This window comes from Canis aureus, chromosome 36 (genome assembly GCF_053574225.1).
Source record: "Canis aureus isolate CA01 chromosome 36, VMU_Caureus_v.1.0, whole genome shotgun sequence".
In the NCBI taxonomy this organism is placed as follows: domain Eukaryota; kingdom Metazoa; phylum Chordata; class Mammalia; order Carnivora; family Canidae; genus Canis; species Canis aureus.
Genome location: NC_135646.1, coordinates 25101114 through 25115671, shown reverse-complemented (window position 1 = coordinate 25115671; position 14558 = coordinate 25101114). Strand labels below are relative to the sequence as shown.

Sequence of the window (14558 nt, the reverse complement as noted above, 5' to 3'; positions counted from 1 at the left end):
CTAATTAAGAATAATAGATCCGTTATCATGGTATTCTGATATGCTAAGTGCATCTTTGATAATCCCCAATTTTGAGAACAACAGCAACAGTAGATGATTATACTGTTATTTGGGAAGAAGTTAGATGCTTTAACAAGAAATATATTTGTTAGAAATAATTAAAGAGATGCATTTTATTTCAAACCTCTTTTGCGTAATAATGTGGAGTATGATAACAAAGTGTCACAAACCAAAATGAAAGCTAACATGGTCTGTTTTTGAAAGAAATGTAACCTTTTATACCAGCTGCTTAGAGAATGCCAGCTCCGAACCCATACAAGTGAAGATGAGGGTTTTTTTTTTTTAAAGTATGTTATACTATTTTTCCTTATAATGAAAAAAATACAAACAAGTAAAAATAGTTTGCAAAATTAAATATATACTTATATTCATGATCAGTAAGTACAAGCTAACATTTCCAATTAAAACTTTTTTCTCTTCCTTTTTTTCTGGTCCAATTATAGTACACAGTTAATCTTTTTTTTAATCTCCAGATTTCTGTAACCTTTTGGGGGGAACATTTCCCCATGCTATAGTACCTGCCTTTAATTCAGGAATGCAACATGAGTGGTATTTCTCTTGAGGGTCTCAATAGTAAACATAGCTTAACCAACAGGAGAGCAATTAGTTCTTATAAACCACCTGTGAAAACCATGCATGTGACCCTATAAAATACAAGATTGCCAACATCCCATAATAGGAATTCCATGGCTACTTATAATTCTCAAAGAGGTGTTTGGGCAACGCCTGTAAAACCACAGGCTGGCAAACCAAATCTTAATCCAATGCTTTTATTATCCATGATTTAACGTCAACCTATTAGAGAACTCACTCAGATTAGTTATGGCCATAAATCAAGAAATAAACAATGATGTGGAGTAAACCCAGAAGCAATAAAAATGAACAACCTCTGATAAAACTAAGCAGAAATCACATCAGTGATAGCATGCAGTTGCTGAGATACCATAGAAAAATTGTTTCTTAATATTGATAAGAAAATTATGCATCAGTGAAAATGCAGGCTTAGAAATATAGTACTGAGAGTTTCAATTTGTGATGTCTTCACTGATGAGGGAAAAATGGAATTCTTATTACTAAAGAGAGCTGATCTCTTGGGTGTCGCTGATGGCTCTCTAAATGAGCTTAGTGTTTAATGATGCTGTACAAATAAAAAGCAGTGGGGGAAATACGAAATATCTGTATTAAATGCCATCCTGTAAAGTATTTGATGGATGGAAAAAGTCTAATGCATTTTAAATAAATGCATATCATACTATCACATATAGTGAGTCTTAAAAAATTATTACTTAGATGCACAGTCCTTGTAGTGGTAGACATGGCACTGTGAAGGAAGTCGGATTTAGAAGCTATTTCCTATTATACTTGTCAAGTGATGGAGTTGCCATTAGTCACGTTGTAATGTCCCTTCAACTTTGGTACATTCAGTGCAAAATATTTCGGGGAATTTTTTTTTTGTACCTTTATAAAAATAAAAGGCCCTTTTGTTCCCTTGAGAGTGCTGTAAAAGGATACATACTAGCATGATGCCCGAGTAAGCATGGAACATGAAAATGGAACAGGTGATACATACAGTATGACAGGTAGGTTCTTATATACATCTTAAGGAACAGAAATATAATGAACCTATGAAAAATAAACAGAACTCACTGTGTATTTTTCCTGATATGCTGTGATTAATTGCTAGTTATTTTTAAATTGTTCTCATGCATTATAAAGCATAAAATCTGTCATTAGTTATTCATTGTATAACAGTTTGTCTTCAGCCATAATTACACACATACCACTTTGCATATACATTGTCACAGACCACCTTATTGCAAATCTTTAAAGTTACCTCATGTTGACTTGGTTTCATTTTCACTTGTGTCCCATGAAAGCTGAAACCTATGGTGCACACCATGCAGGCACTCATAAGCAAGAAAATGAATATTCTGCTATAACTTAGGGCTTAAATGAATGTACTTTCAGGAAATACATTTGTTTTTATTATATTATTTAACTTGCGCTAATTTGGAGATTGGGCCAAGTGCTGCCAGTTTGGCTTGATCCACGTTCAATGGTAAGTTTCAAGATTCTCCTGAGTCCCTAAAAGTTACCATGAAGCTGATCGTGTACAGGTTCATCTTTGTCTTGGAACATAACACAAATGGAAAAAAGTTTGGCAGTCAACAACTGTTGATTGAAAGACTGTTGGGTTGTTCCCTGGGCATCAAGCTCACCCAAATCCTTCCAAGAGGACTCATCACCACTATCCATCCGGTCCCCAAATGTGATGGAGCATGTGTTCCTGGAAAATCAGAGCATTCAGCTTTACTCTACCGGAAGCAAACTCTTGAAACTTCCAATGTTCAGCCATTCTTCTAGAGCACAGCTTCCAAAATTGCCTGTCCGTACAGAGCCCGACATCGCTTTTTCAGGTCACTCAAGTCCAAAGGTGCTGGTCTCTTCAACTGCTGTCAAGAGTTTTTCATAAAGCATGGAGAAGGATGGGTATGGGGGGAGATCCAGACGGTTAAAACAAGTGTGAGCTCTGTAAACAGAAGCAGCAGTACATAGATTAGAACACTTTGCGTGACAAGGAGATTGGTGTGTGTGTGTGTGTGTGTGTTCATGTTTGTCCTTCATATTCAGATTGGCTTGTTGCCAATTTTCACACTTTTTTCAGAGAAACTTTGAAAATGTTTGAATTTCTAAAGAGAAATAGGAGATTTAAAAAATATTTTCTTTATGTTTTCACCACCATTTAAAATCCACGTTACATACACATTACTATTTGTTTAGTTGTCTAAGAATTGGAAAGACAAGCCTGGTTTTTTTGCATGTCTTTTGATGTTAGATTCTTTGTAAAGTTTTTATTTGAATTCCAGTTAGCTAACATACAGTGTAATATTAGTTTCAGGTGTACAATTTAGTGATTCAACACGTTACGTAGACATGAATAGAAGTTTTTGCAAAGTAATTCATTTTCAGAGATCGCATTTGTGTGGATGTCCCAGAAAATCTACAGTTTTATATCTTTTTTTGCGTTTTGTCACGCAGGAAAGAGCACTGAGTATCTCTGAAGACCTACCTCCTGGCTTAGAATCTCAGGGAAATTCCCTGGCTGGATTTTCCTGTCGAGGTCAGTAGACCATTGTTACTTCTTTCAGTCCTGTGCTATAATCTGTTTTCTCCTAACTCACAGCACAAAATCATGGCCATTTAAATCATTACATTAAGTATTCTTTTTTAGAAATAGCTCCCCTTTGCCAAGATAGGAAAAAAAATATGCTTTCCTGTTATTTGCACCTGAATCACAATAAGAAATAGACAGTCTCCAAAATAGTACATCTTATCAAGAAACAAATCTGCACTTTTGACATGGAATAGGAAGCATTTTATTCTGAATGTACAACAGCTTGTTTGTGAAAGCTAACAACTTTGACTTAAAAAAAAAATGCTCCTGGATTAATGTGGAATTTTAGGAGCTAAAATTATTGATGGGCTATTTTCACAAAGTCACATGTTTAAATTTTCATTCTTATAAATCACTCTAACACTTAGGAAGTAAGTATAATTATATTCCTACGTGCAGTACAGTGCAATGGAAAGATCAGAAGTTTGGAGTTGGACAGACCTGGCTTTGAATTATAGCTCTACCAACAAGCTGTGTGATTTGAAGTTATTAAAACTCTCTGAGACTCTATTTTCTCACCTATAAAATGAGAATCATATCATTTCTCTCAGGATACAATGATTAAATCAAATAATAAAAGCATTTTTTTTTAAATCATGCTTAATATAATGCCTGGCTCACACTCTTTGACCTATTAATAAGAGATGTGTTATTAGCAACATTTCATTACCATTAAAACGACAATCATGACTCATGGAAATAATGAAAAAACAAAGACATAATAAAGCAGGTGTGTAGCCACATGCCTTATTACGCCAGGAATGCAAAGGGGCTCAATTATAAGAATATCAGTTTTAGGACACAGATAGTACTGGCTCAGAGTCTGTGACTCTTGTCATTACGAATGCTAGGATATGTCAACTAATTAGTCTTTGCAGCCAACTACATTTCTTTTAAAGATTATTTATTTATTTACTCATGAGAGACACAAAAGAGAGGCAGAGACATAGGCAGAGGGAGAAGCAGGCTCTTCGGGAGGAACCTGACCTGGGACTCGATCAGGGACCCCGGGGTCATGTCCTGGGCCCAAGGCAGATGTTCAATGGCTGAGCCCCCCAGGTGTCCCAGCCAAGCACATTTTTAACAGAATAAATTATTTCAGAATTGCATTTAATATAATTCTTGTTATATCTTCCTTGCACTGGAACATCAACTTGGAAGCCTCAAGAAAGAGGTTTAACTTTTTTACAACTTGAACTGGCATACTAGAAGACAGCCCTAGGAATGATTTAAAATCCATCTTCAGGGCATCCCCGGTGGCACAGCGGTTTAGCGCCGCCTGCAGCCTAGGGTGTGATCCTGGAGACCCTGGATCGAGTCCCATGTCCGGCTCTCTGCATGGAGCCTGCATGGAGCCTGCATGGAGCCTGCTTCTCCCTCTGCCTGTGTCTCTGCTTCTCATTCTCTCTCTGTGTCTCTATGAATAAATAAATAAAATCTTTAAAAAAAAAAATCCATGTTCAGTATGGAATTTTTAAATGAAGTATAGAATGATTAAATACAGTACAGAATTATAAAATGAAGACTTTATCCCTGTTCTATGGAAACAGGAAGAAGCAGACAAGTAAAATATGTTTTGAATATAATTATTCACCAGACTTTGTGTGCTAGATACATAATATTCATTATCCTATTAGACTAAACAATGATACTCCTTTAAATGATATTTAAAATTTTTCAATTCTTTGGTTACCAACATAGCTGAGCATCTTTCCTCAAGTCAGCTTGCTTGTAACATTTCCTATTTTGTGATCTCTGTGTTCATCTCCTTGGCCTGTTTATCTTTGCAAGTTTTTTTTTTCATTGTGATAAAATATACATCACATAAAATTGATATTAGCCATTTTTAAGCGCACAGTTCTGTAGCAGTATATACACTGACAGCGTTTTGCAGCCATCACTACCGGCCATCTCTGAAACATTTAAATCTTTCCAAACTGAAACTCTGTACCCATTGAACACTAACTCCCATCCTCTCCCATCCCTGCAGCCACAATTCTATTTTCTATGAATTTGACTACAGTAGGTACCTTATGTATGTGGAATCATACAATATTTGTCCTTAGTGACTAGCTTATTTTACCTAGCATAATGTTTGCCAGGTCCGTGTTATAACATGGGGCAGAACTTTCTTTCTTTTTAAGGTTGAATAATATTCCTCTGTAGGTACACACCACATCTTGTTAATCCATTCATCCATCGATGAACCTGGGTTGCGTCCATCTTTTGGCTACTATGAAAAATCTCTTCTGTACATTGGTGCACAAATAGCCGCTTAAATCCCTGCTTTCGGTTCCTTTGTGTATACTCCCAGAGGTGGAAATGCTGGATAATATAGCAATTCTAATGTAAACCTTTTAAGAAGCTGCCATACTGTTTTCCATAGTAGCCATGACATTCTACATTCCTATCAGCAGTGCATAAGGATTCCAATTTGTCTACATCCTCATCGATACTTTAGTATTATTATTATTGCCGTCCTAGGAGTGTGAAGTCCATTTGTCATTTCGAGCTTCAAGATTTCTTATTGATTTGTATACATAGAGATCAACTCTTGCATTATCTCCTACTGATTTCAGCCTCTTCACTTTTTTATTTAGTTATGCATTTTGTTTATAGAGCAAAATTAATCTGATACATTGTCATTCTGTCTTCAGTGTGTTGACAAGAAATGTGTTGAAAAGGTGACTGCTGGGATGCCTGGGTGGCTCAGTGGTTTAGCGTCTGTCTTTGGCTCAGGTCATGATCCTGGAGTCCCAGGATAGACTCCTGCATTGGGCTGCCCTCGAGGAACCTGCCTCTCCCTCTGCCTGTGTCTCTCTCTACGTCTCTCATGAATAAATAAATAAGATCTTAAAAAAAGAAAAAAGAAAAAGAAAAGTGATTGCTATTGCTTACAGTTAGAGGTTTTCTTGTCTATGCTTTTCATGGTAGTGTTGTAGGTCAATTTTGGGGACAATTCTTAAAAGAGTAACTTGGCGTAATTTTGAATAGATACGAGTGAACTTATTTTCATGAACTGAGCCATATTGGGTGAACTGGGAAATAAAGATAATTCAGGATGACCCATTCTCTAGATAAGCAATAATCCCTAATTAATGTTTTAGTTGCTTAGGACAGGACTGTAGGTGCAATTTACCAATCACACCCTCGTTAAGCCTGTTCCTTCCCTCTTGACAACCAAATACTTTCCCTTAACTGAAGGCTGGTTTTAACTAATTCAGAATGAACAAGATGGTCACATACATGGGAAGGAGAAGTCATTCAATGTTTCAAGCCCTCAATCAAGTCCTTGTACGTACTTAGTTGCATGATTTTAATTCATGGTGGTTTTGTGGTAGGCAAAATTCTATGATGACCCACTATCTAAGATGACCCATGCCTTGTATAACCCCCCATCTTTTGAGTGTGAGGGGGACCTGTGACTGCCTCATAACCCATGGAGTATGGCAAAGGTGAACGTATATTTCAGAAGTAATTAAAGCTTATCTGTGGATTTTAAGTTAAATTAAAAGGGTGAGTATCCTGAATTGGCCTGACTTAATTAGGTGAGACCATTGTAAAAGTATCGGGGAGGTCAGAGACTCACTCTGTCGCTGAATTTAACCTTCCATGGATTCTATAGCTACAACTCTGCCAACATCCTGAAAGACCTTGGAAGGAGGTCCTTCACCAGTTGAGCCTCCAGATGAGAATACTTTCTCCAGATGAGAATCAGTCCAGCTGATACCCTGATTTCAGCCTTGTGAGATGCTAAGCAAAAGACCCAGCTTAAGCCATGCGTGGACTCCTGAGCCACAGAAACAGCGATGTAACTGTGTGTTGTTTTAAGCTACTAAGTTGGTGGTAATTTGTTATGCAACAACAGAAGATCACTGGAGGTCTCAAGGTAGTAGAACAGTCCAAGAAAAGGAGGTACATGTGATGAATGTAATAGAATAGAACCACCCAGGCAAGGACAGGTAGTGGACACAGCTGGGAGCAAACAGCTGTCCTGTCATTCTCCCAGGCTTCTGAGCAGAGAAACAGGAGCTCTGCATGTCTCTCCGCAGTTTGTGTTGTACCTTTGGAGAAACTATAGTATCTTACCCAGTAAATCCATATGCCTGAGTACTCTTTTCTCTAAAGACTCAGATCTCAACACCCAGGGAAGGACTGGACTACCGTTTTTGATCCTCTTCAGTCATAAGACACAATCACCATTACTGATCCATAATCTAAGATGATCACTGCTTCCTAAGTTATATCTAGTTGTAAAACCTATAGTTACTGTAATCGACCTCTTCCTCTGAATAAACTGAAGAGCCTCTCTAGAAAATGTTTCATGAGGATGGGAAAGAATATATTGTGGAGAGGGAAACTGCAGAAAGATTAAGTGGTTTTCCCAAGGTCAAAGTTGAGTCAGTGGCCAAATCAAAAATAGGACCCCAGCCTAGGGGAAGTCCAACATTAAACCGAAAGTAGGAAGACTAATAATGCTCATTGGCTCTGTTCTTTCAGTTCTTTTTGGAAGTCTGAGTGTTAGTTTCATCCTACCGCTAACTGAACTGCTAGCCCTAAAATCCTACTAGATTACATATATTTTGAGGACAAGGATTAGCAAAATAAAGCTTCAAATATTTTTTTAAATGAATGACTCAAACACAACATGCAGTAGGCTCTGGGGAAAACAGTCCGGATTAGGTCAGTCCAGAAAACCCTGGGAGATACCGGGGGATTTTTAGGCTTAGCTCAAACCATTCAGTTTTATCAGAGAAACTCTGAGGGACACACTGGATGCATCAGAATCATCCTTGAAGCTTGTTTACAATGGAGATTTTTGACTGTACCCCCTGAGATTCTAATTCAGAAATTTGAGGGTGGGCCTTGGGATCTGTATTTTAACAACCACTCTAAGTTGAGTCCGATGCAGGTGGTCTCCACTATTGGAGACATCAAGCAGCTCAGAAAGAAGATATCTACATTGGCTATCTACAGCATTTTTATGCTTGCAAAAATTTCAAAACTCCTTATAAACAAGACAGCATTGCTAGTAAGGAAATTGAGGAATCGTGTGGTTAAATAAGTTGCCCAATATTTACCATCAACCTGTAGTATGAGCCAAGAACAGGGGGGAAAAAAAAAGCAAAACAAAACACAATCCTCTGAGGCTTTTCACACCCCCTCTCCCACCCCATTCCATGTCCTAAGAAAACTCTAGCAGAAAATAACAGGAGGGCCCTTGGACTATGTTGATATTGGCAGCAAAAGCACATCCAGTTATTCAGTCTCAATAAAAGGACATTTTTCAAATCTTTCAAAGCCAACTACACTAAGGCTATAATGAGTTTACCTCATTTTAATCTTTGTAGCCAGAACCACTCAAGGAGGGCAGGTCTGAACCCATCTTTGGGAAAGCATGCTGGCACCAATAAAAAGAAAATTTAAAGCCCTCCAGACATCTGGTCTGACTTAATCTCTTGGTGCTTTTTGTATTCTTTAAATGTTAACCAGGAAGTGGCATGCTTACCCTCTTTTCTTTCCTATGCATAGTCAAGTCAATTAGCCAAATCCAGTGAGCCAGAAATATCACAATTACATCTAAATTTTCACCATCAGTTAATTGATTAGGGAATTTCTCTCTGTGTGTACTTATTCATTTATTCCCTATTTTCCCAGAACTGATTTTGGTAACTTATAAGGACTCAAAATATGAGACAAATAAGAAATTATAATTAGAGTTTTAAAATAAGAGAGAAAACAAGGGACAGCGAGAAAGGGAGAGTGAGGAGAAAACCATGAACCTCATTTTATCCAGTATATGTAGTCCTAGAAATAAAATGTATTTGAATCTAATAAATGCTTTTTATTTGCACTATGATTTAGAAAGCACGTTATTAATACTCTCTTTCTTCAGTTGGCAGTGATGACTAATCCTTTAGGTTTCAGTTTTCTGACTCCTATTCCCACCTCTTCATCAAGTAATTTATAAATAAAAAACAAATACAAGCATTCTGTAAAATTCCTAAGGAATCTTAGAACAGATCTCTTTTGAATGTCAAGATTTCTTTGGGGAAAAGTGAGTAGTCCTGACCTAAATTACCTGTCAAATCCACACTTTGCCTATGTGAGAGTGTCCACAAGCCCTTCCTTAAGGGAATCAGTGTGGCGGCAGTTGTAGTTGTTGGGGCTGGAGGCAGGAGGGGGGCAAGGGGGCAGGGCCAGAGTTGGCTTGGAGCTGGCCTGTGGAGTAGGCAAAGGGGGGCTTCCTCTGGGCTCTCAGGGCCTCTAATTTAGAGTCCAATGACTCCTCAGGCAGCATCTAAGCCTGTTCACCTTGTTAGACCCTCTTTTCCTTTTTCTCCCTTTGAAGATGCCATATTGTGAAAAATTGTCTTTCCCATACAAAGTGCCCTGATGAAAAAAAATCAATTTTTCAATTTGCACAGCGTTTCATTTATTCCTTCCTTCAATGAGTGAATACTTACTGAGCTCCTATTGCATGCCAGGCACTGAGCTGTCCCCTGGTAGACGAGGGAGAAAAACCCACGAGGAAAGTTTACACTCCGGCAGCAAAGTATGCAAGCAAATGGGGCCCCCTAAAGCTTGCGCAGTCTGCTGGGGTGGGTATCTGGCTGGGGTGGGTAGGCACTGAAATCCAGCCTACCTCTGGCTCTGCTCACCAAACCACCAGCCCTAACTCAGGGCTGCATTTCTCCACAAGACTGCAAGAAAGCTTTGTATAGTGAATCCAAAAGATCCATATGAGCCATTAGTGGCCCTGCACACAAACAGTTTTAATACACTGAGTTAAAAGTCTGCTCAGCAGAGGCAGGAAAGGCTTTAAGTGGACACTATTTGTGTCAAGCCTCAAAGGATTTATAAGTGTGTAGGGGTTTTCTGGATAAACAACCAGGAGAAGGATGTTTCTAGCAGACTGCCCGGAAGTATGGGGAAACATTGCATCATCAGGAAACTTGAGAAGTAAAAGTGCTTGAGTGACAGTAGCCGAGACTGGACCATAAGCCAGTTGAGAAGGCACGACCACATCAGGAAGTGAGGTGTGTTCATGCAAAGACTTTTTCCATTTATTCCATAGATGAAAAAGGTAGCCAGTGACTAGGCGTAGGGAGTCGGATGGCAGAGGTACCATTAAACAAAGCAGGGACCAGGGTAGGGGGTAGATGATGAATTCAGAGCTTGTAATCAGCATGAGAAAGTCAAAGTCACCAATCACACAGAATGATAAAATTCAATTAAAGTAATCCAGCGATTATTGTTAGCCTAGATAGATTCAGAGACACAAATAAAGGTAAAACTGCCACTAGGACTTTTTTTTTTAAAAAGATTTTATTTATCCATTTGAGAGAGAGCAAGAGCTGGGGTGGGGGTGTGCAGAGGGAGAGGGAGAAGCAGATTCCCCACTGAGCAGGGAGCCAGTGCAGGTCGATCCCAGGACCCTGGGATCATGATGTAAACCAAGAGTGGGATGCTTAACCAACTGAGCCACCCAGGTGCCCCCCATTAGGATTTTTTAAAATAGTCATATTTTCTCTAATATCACCATTCGTATCTTCTTAGACCATGAGATTTAAAGCAGGAGCTCCTGCTAAGACTAGTTTACAGACATTTGTGTGACTTATGGTGGCACAAGAATAATTCCTGATCCTCACCGGGTATTTAATAAATGTAGATCAAGGGAAGGGAATTCTGGCCTTTACTAACCCCACTACTCATCTGTCATATGCCATTTGGTGGCCATAGATGTCAGCTCTAAAAGCTAGATATTAGGAACACTAGTAATGATGGTGGATCTATTGAATGATGTGTTAGGTCTCATTTTAAGCACCTGGCATGTATTATCTCAGTTCATTCTCAAGGCAACTTCATAATGTAATCACTCGTATTTATTTCAATTGCTTAGATGAGGGTACGGAGATACAAAGGTGATTTTGGTATATCTTGTCTGGGGTGGTCGGTCCACAGGCATACCCCAAGTTTAAGAATTCACTAAGAACAATATTCATGGAGTACAAATTACGTGCCAGGACTCAGCACTAGGGCAAAGCCACATTCAATTCCAACAAAGCCTCTGTTCTCACAGGCTTATATCCTAGAAGGAGAGATAGATAATCAATAAGTAAACCAATAATTAAGCATAATGATTAAACTGGGGTAAGTCTAGGAAGGAAATAAGGTGTAACAGAGTGACAGACGCAGAGGGAGAAGTAACATGGAGGGAGTTTGTGAGGAGAACAAGAATTTCTTGGCATTTTTTAATAAAATCTTTTCATAAGAATAAAAAGCAGAGTTTTAAAAGTGAAAATAATTTTATTTTTTTTTTAAAGTTCCAGCCCACTAGAAAAACTACCTCCCTGAAGCAGCCATTTCAGAGTTAATTCTTGCTTATTTCTTAATTTGGGTCAGCATTTCATTGATAATAATCTCCAGACACAGTCATTTTCAGAAAGTTTCTCCTCTCCGACAAAGCCACTATTCCCCCATCATTACTGCAGCTGTCTAAACTCCTCAGGCCCGTCATCCTACTTGGCAAGAACCCTCAGAGATGAACATATTAACTCCACACCATGCTGGGAGAGAGCACTTGCCCTGCATTTTCTAGGCTGGCATGTTAGCATCCTGTTTGCCGGAATGTTTAAGAGCAACTGCCAAAAAGTGAATGGACTGTCTCATTAGTCCATCAGAGCACTGGGGGATAGGAAAGCTACAGAAATTCAAACTACAGACCTAACTACCGAGCACAAAGCAGAGGAAGCGCAGTAATGTGTTCAGGCTATAAGCCTTGGCAGAGACACCCGTCTGCCTCCATCATTATTTATCATCTGGGTCTCCAGTTACTTCGCTACCACAAGAGAGAAAAAAGAGCCATGGATTCAACTTGTACTGGCTTCAGAGACAACCCTATATACTTTAATACACTTCTTGGCCCACAATGTGAGTAGTCCTACCACTAAGGGAGGCTAGGAAATCTGAGAAAATAAGACCCACATTCGCTTGCTTGAAAGGCTGAAAGGCCCTCAATCATCCATGACCAGAGAGAACAGTATGCCCTTCTGTTGGCCAGAAGTGCCCACCCTCATCTTGTACAGACACTTGCAACTCTCCAGGGTACAGCCTTTCATGCCTGACAGGAGGTGATGCCAGACTTCTCAGAGAATACATTTATTAAGTTAAGAAGGACATCCATCCATTTTGGTACCAGTCTGTTCAATGTCATATTTTACATGTGAAACATTGTCTCATTAATAAGAAAAAGAAATACATCGGGAATGGCCAGCATGAGACCGACCAGCTAGCTCTTCAGGTCTGCAACTTAAAACCAATCAGGACACAGCACGAAAAATGGCTTCGGTGTATCTGACTTGATGGTAGATGAAATGGCCTCAATCATATAAAACAATCTCTTCAGACTAGAGCTGATCTCGCAGATCTGTTTTACACTGAAGTACACCCCACATTTCATAAAGGATGATGACAATGTTATCAGCAAAGAAATCACTTCTGATAAAACCATATGGTCATGCATTGAAGTTCTTCTTTTTATGTTTTTCCTCCAAATGTATGCCTTTTGTGGGGCACATTCTCATAGTTATAGCAGTCGGGTGGCTTATAGAAGATTCAAGATCCAAGGTTAGAAAGAACATAGAGGAGCTACTATCTCTAAGGACTCCCATACATATTACTCACTCATTTGTCACACACTCTTTGAGCATGGCACTATTAGTCCTCTTCTTCAGAGAAGGATCTGGCCTCTTGCTTAGGAGCAGATAGGCAGCATATCACAGAGCTTAGATCTGCACCCATGCCTCTCCACTAGAAAAGCTGATGGTAAAGAAGACTAGCCAAATAGCTGTTTCTCCCTGTCAGATCTAAAAAGTTAGGGCTTGTTATAGACAAGATAAGAAAATAGTCTGCTTGTCTGGTGTGCTTTGTATCATCTCTATTTATGCTTTTTTACAATCTGGGTAAAACTAGGAATCTAGAGCCAACCTTAGGTCATGATGAAGAAAGGAAGAAACAATGCCTGTTGCCCAACTGTGTGTATGCAACGATACTAAAGAACATCATCATTTATAATGAGTCAGCACATGAACTTCCTGGAGCCCTCAGGGGAAAGCAGAAAAATGAATCCAGCCCGACCCTCAAGATTTTAAACAACCTGTCGGTGTCACTTCTTGCTCAAACCTAATATACTACCTTTTCTCTCTGGCCTTTTGCACATCAAATGATCTTCCGGGTTCCAGAATTAGCTGGTGGCAGGGCAGGACTAGAACCCAGGTCTTCTAACTCCCCACTCTGTGCTCTTACCAATACACTACTGCCTGACATTTGTCAGCCACTCCTAACTGGATGCTTACTCAAAGCCAGGGTCAGCAGTGAATGCTTTACATGAATGATTTCATTTAATGTTCAGAATTAGCAACCTACAAGGTAAATAAGGAAACAGAAGTTCAGGAAGATGAAGCAACTTCTCCAAGAGCCCACTGTGAGTAAGCAACAGAACTGGGATACGGCCCAGTGTCTCCGAAGCTAGGCTTCGTGTCTACATCAAATCACTTTTCTCTGCTCATTAAGTTTGGTGAAAATTGCAGGGTTCAAATGTCAACAACTGATATATCTGCTTATTGTGACAGTTTATTCCATCTACTTTACAAAAATAAATGTTTAGTGAAACTGATTTCAAGAGAAATGTGACACAATTAATCTTCCCTTTCCTGCCTCCTTGACACTGATTCTTGAGTTTTTCAGAATGGTAAAAAGCCTTTATCAGAGAGTGTGAATCTGCTTTTGAGATATAATTATGTGTTGGGGGTGGGGGGTGATTCAGGAGTAAGTAAAACACTTCTTTAAATAATGAAATTACAGTCCCAAATCTGGAACATCAGGTATGCCAGGCAATATCTGGGTGTTTGGATGTAGTGCCTCTGTTTCCAGATTGAGATACACCCGAGGTGGTTGGGGTGGCTCAGGCCAGCCCTGAGTTTCAGTGTTCATCACCGTCTGTATCTGTATTTTCAGTACTTCTCTTTTCATGTGTTAAGACTTAGAAGATAACTCTTAAGAAACGTCTTGCGATCACTAAGAAGTAAGACTTGTTAATAGGTTTCTCAAAGTCACTTGCACTTAAAAAAAAAACAAAAACCTCAAGATGACATCTTGAGGGGTACCTAATCCCACTTGAGAAGATCATTTAACCTCCTCAGATTGCAGTTGTATTATTAATAAAATGAGAGGCAATCTGAAGCTTTCTTTTTACCTAAAAAATACAGTACTATTACTGCTGATTAAAGAAGTTTCAAAACCAACTCTTCTCCATTCTTTT

At 39.1% G+C, this 14558-nt stretch overlaps 1 protein-coding gene across 3 annotated transcripts in view; it reads right to left on the bottom strand.

Annotated features, from left to right (window-relative positions):
• Nucleotides 1-398: 398 nt before the first annotated feature.
• The window catches only part of HECW2 (HECT, C2 and WW domain containing E3 ubiquitin protein ligase 2), a 361268-nt gene continuing 347108 nt past the window's right edge, over nucleotides 399-14558 (bottom strand). For all 3 annotated transcript variants that reach the window (XM_077885298.1, XM_077885297.1, XM_077885296.1), the window contains exon 29: nucleotides 399-2590. In XM_077885298.1, coding sequence (XP_077741424.1) covers nucleotides 2479-2590 — 112 coding nt within the window. In that variant the 3' untranslated portion in view covers nucleotides 399-2478. The remainder of the gene's footprint in view (nucleotides 2591-14558) is intronic.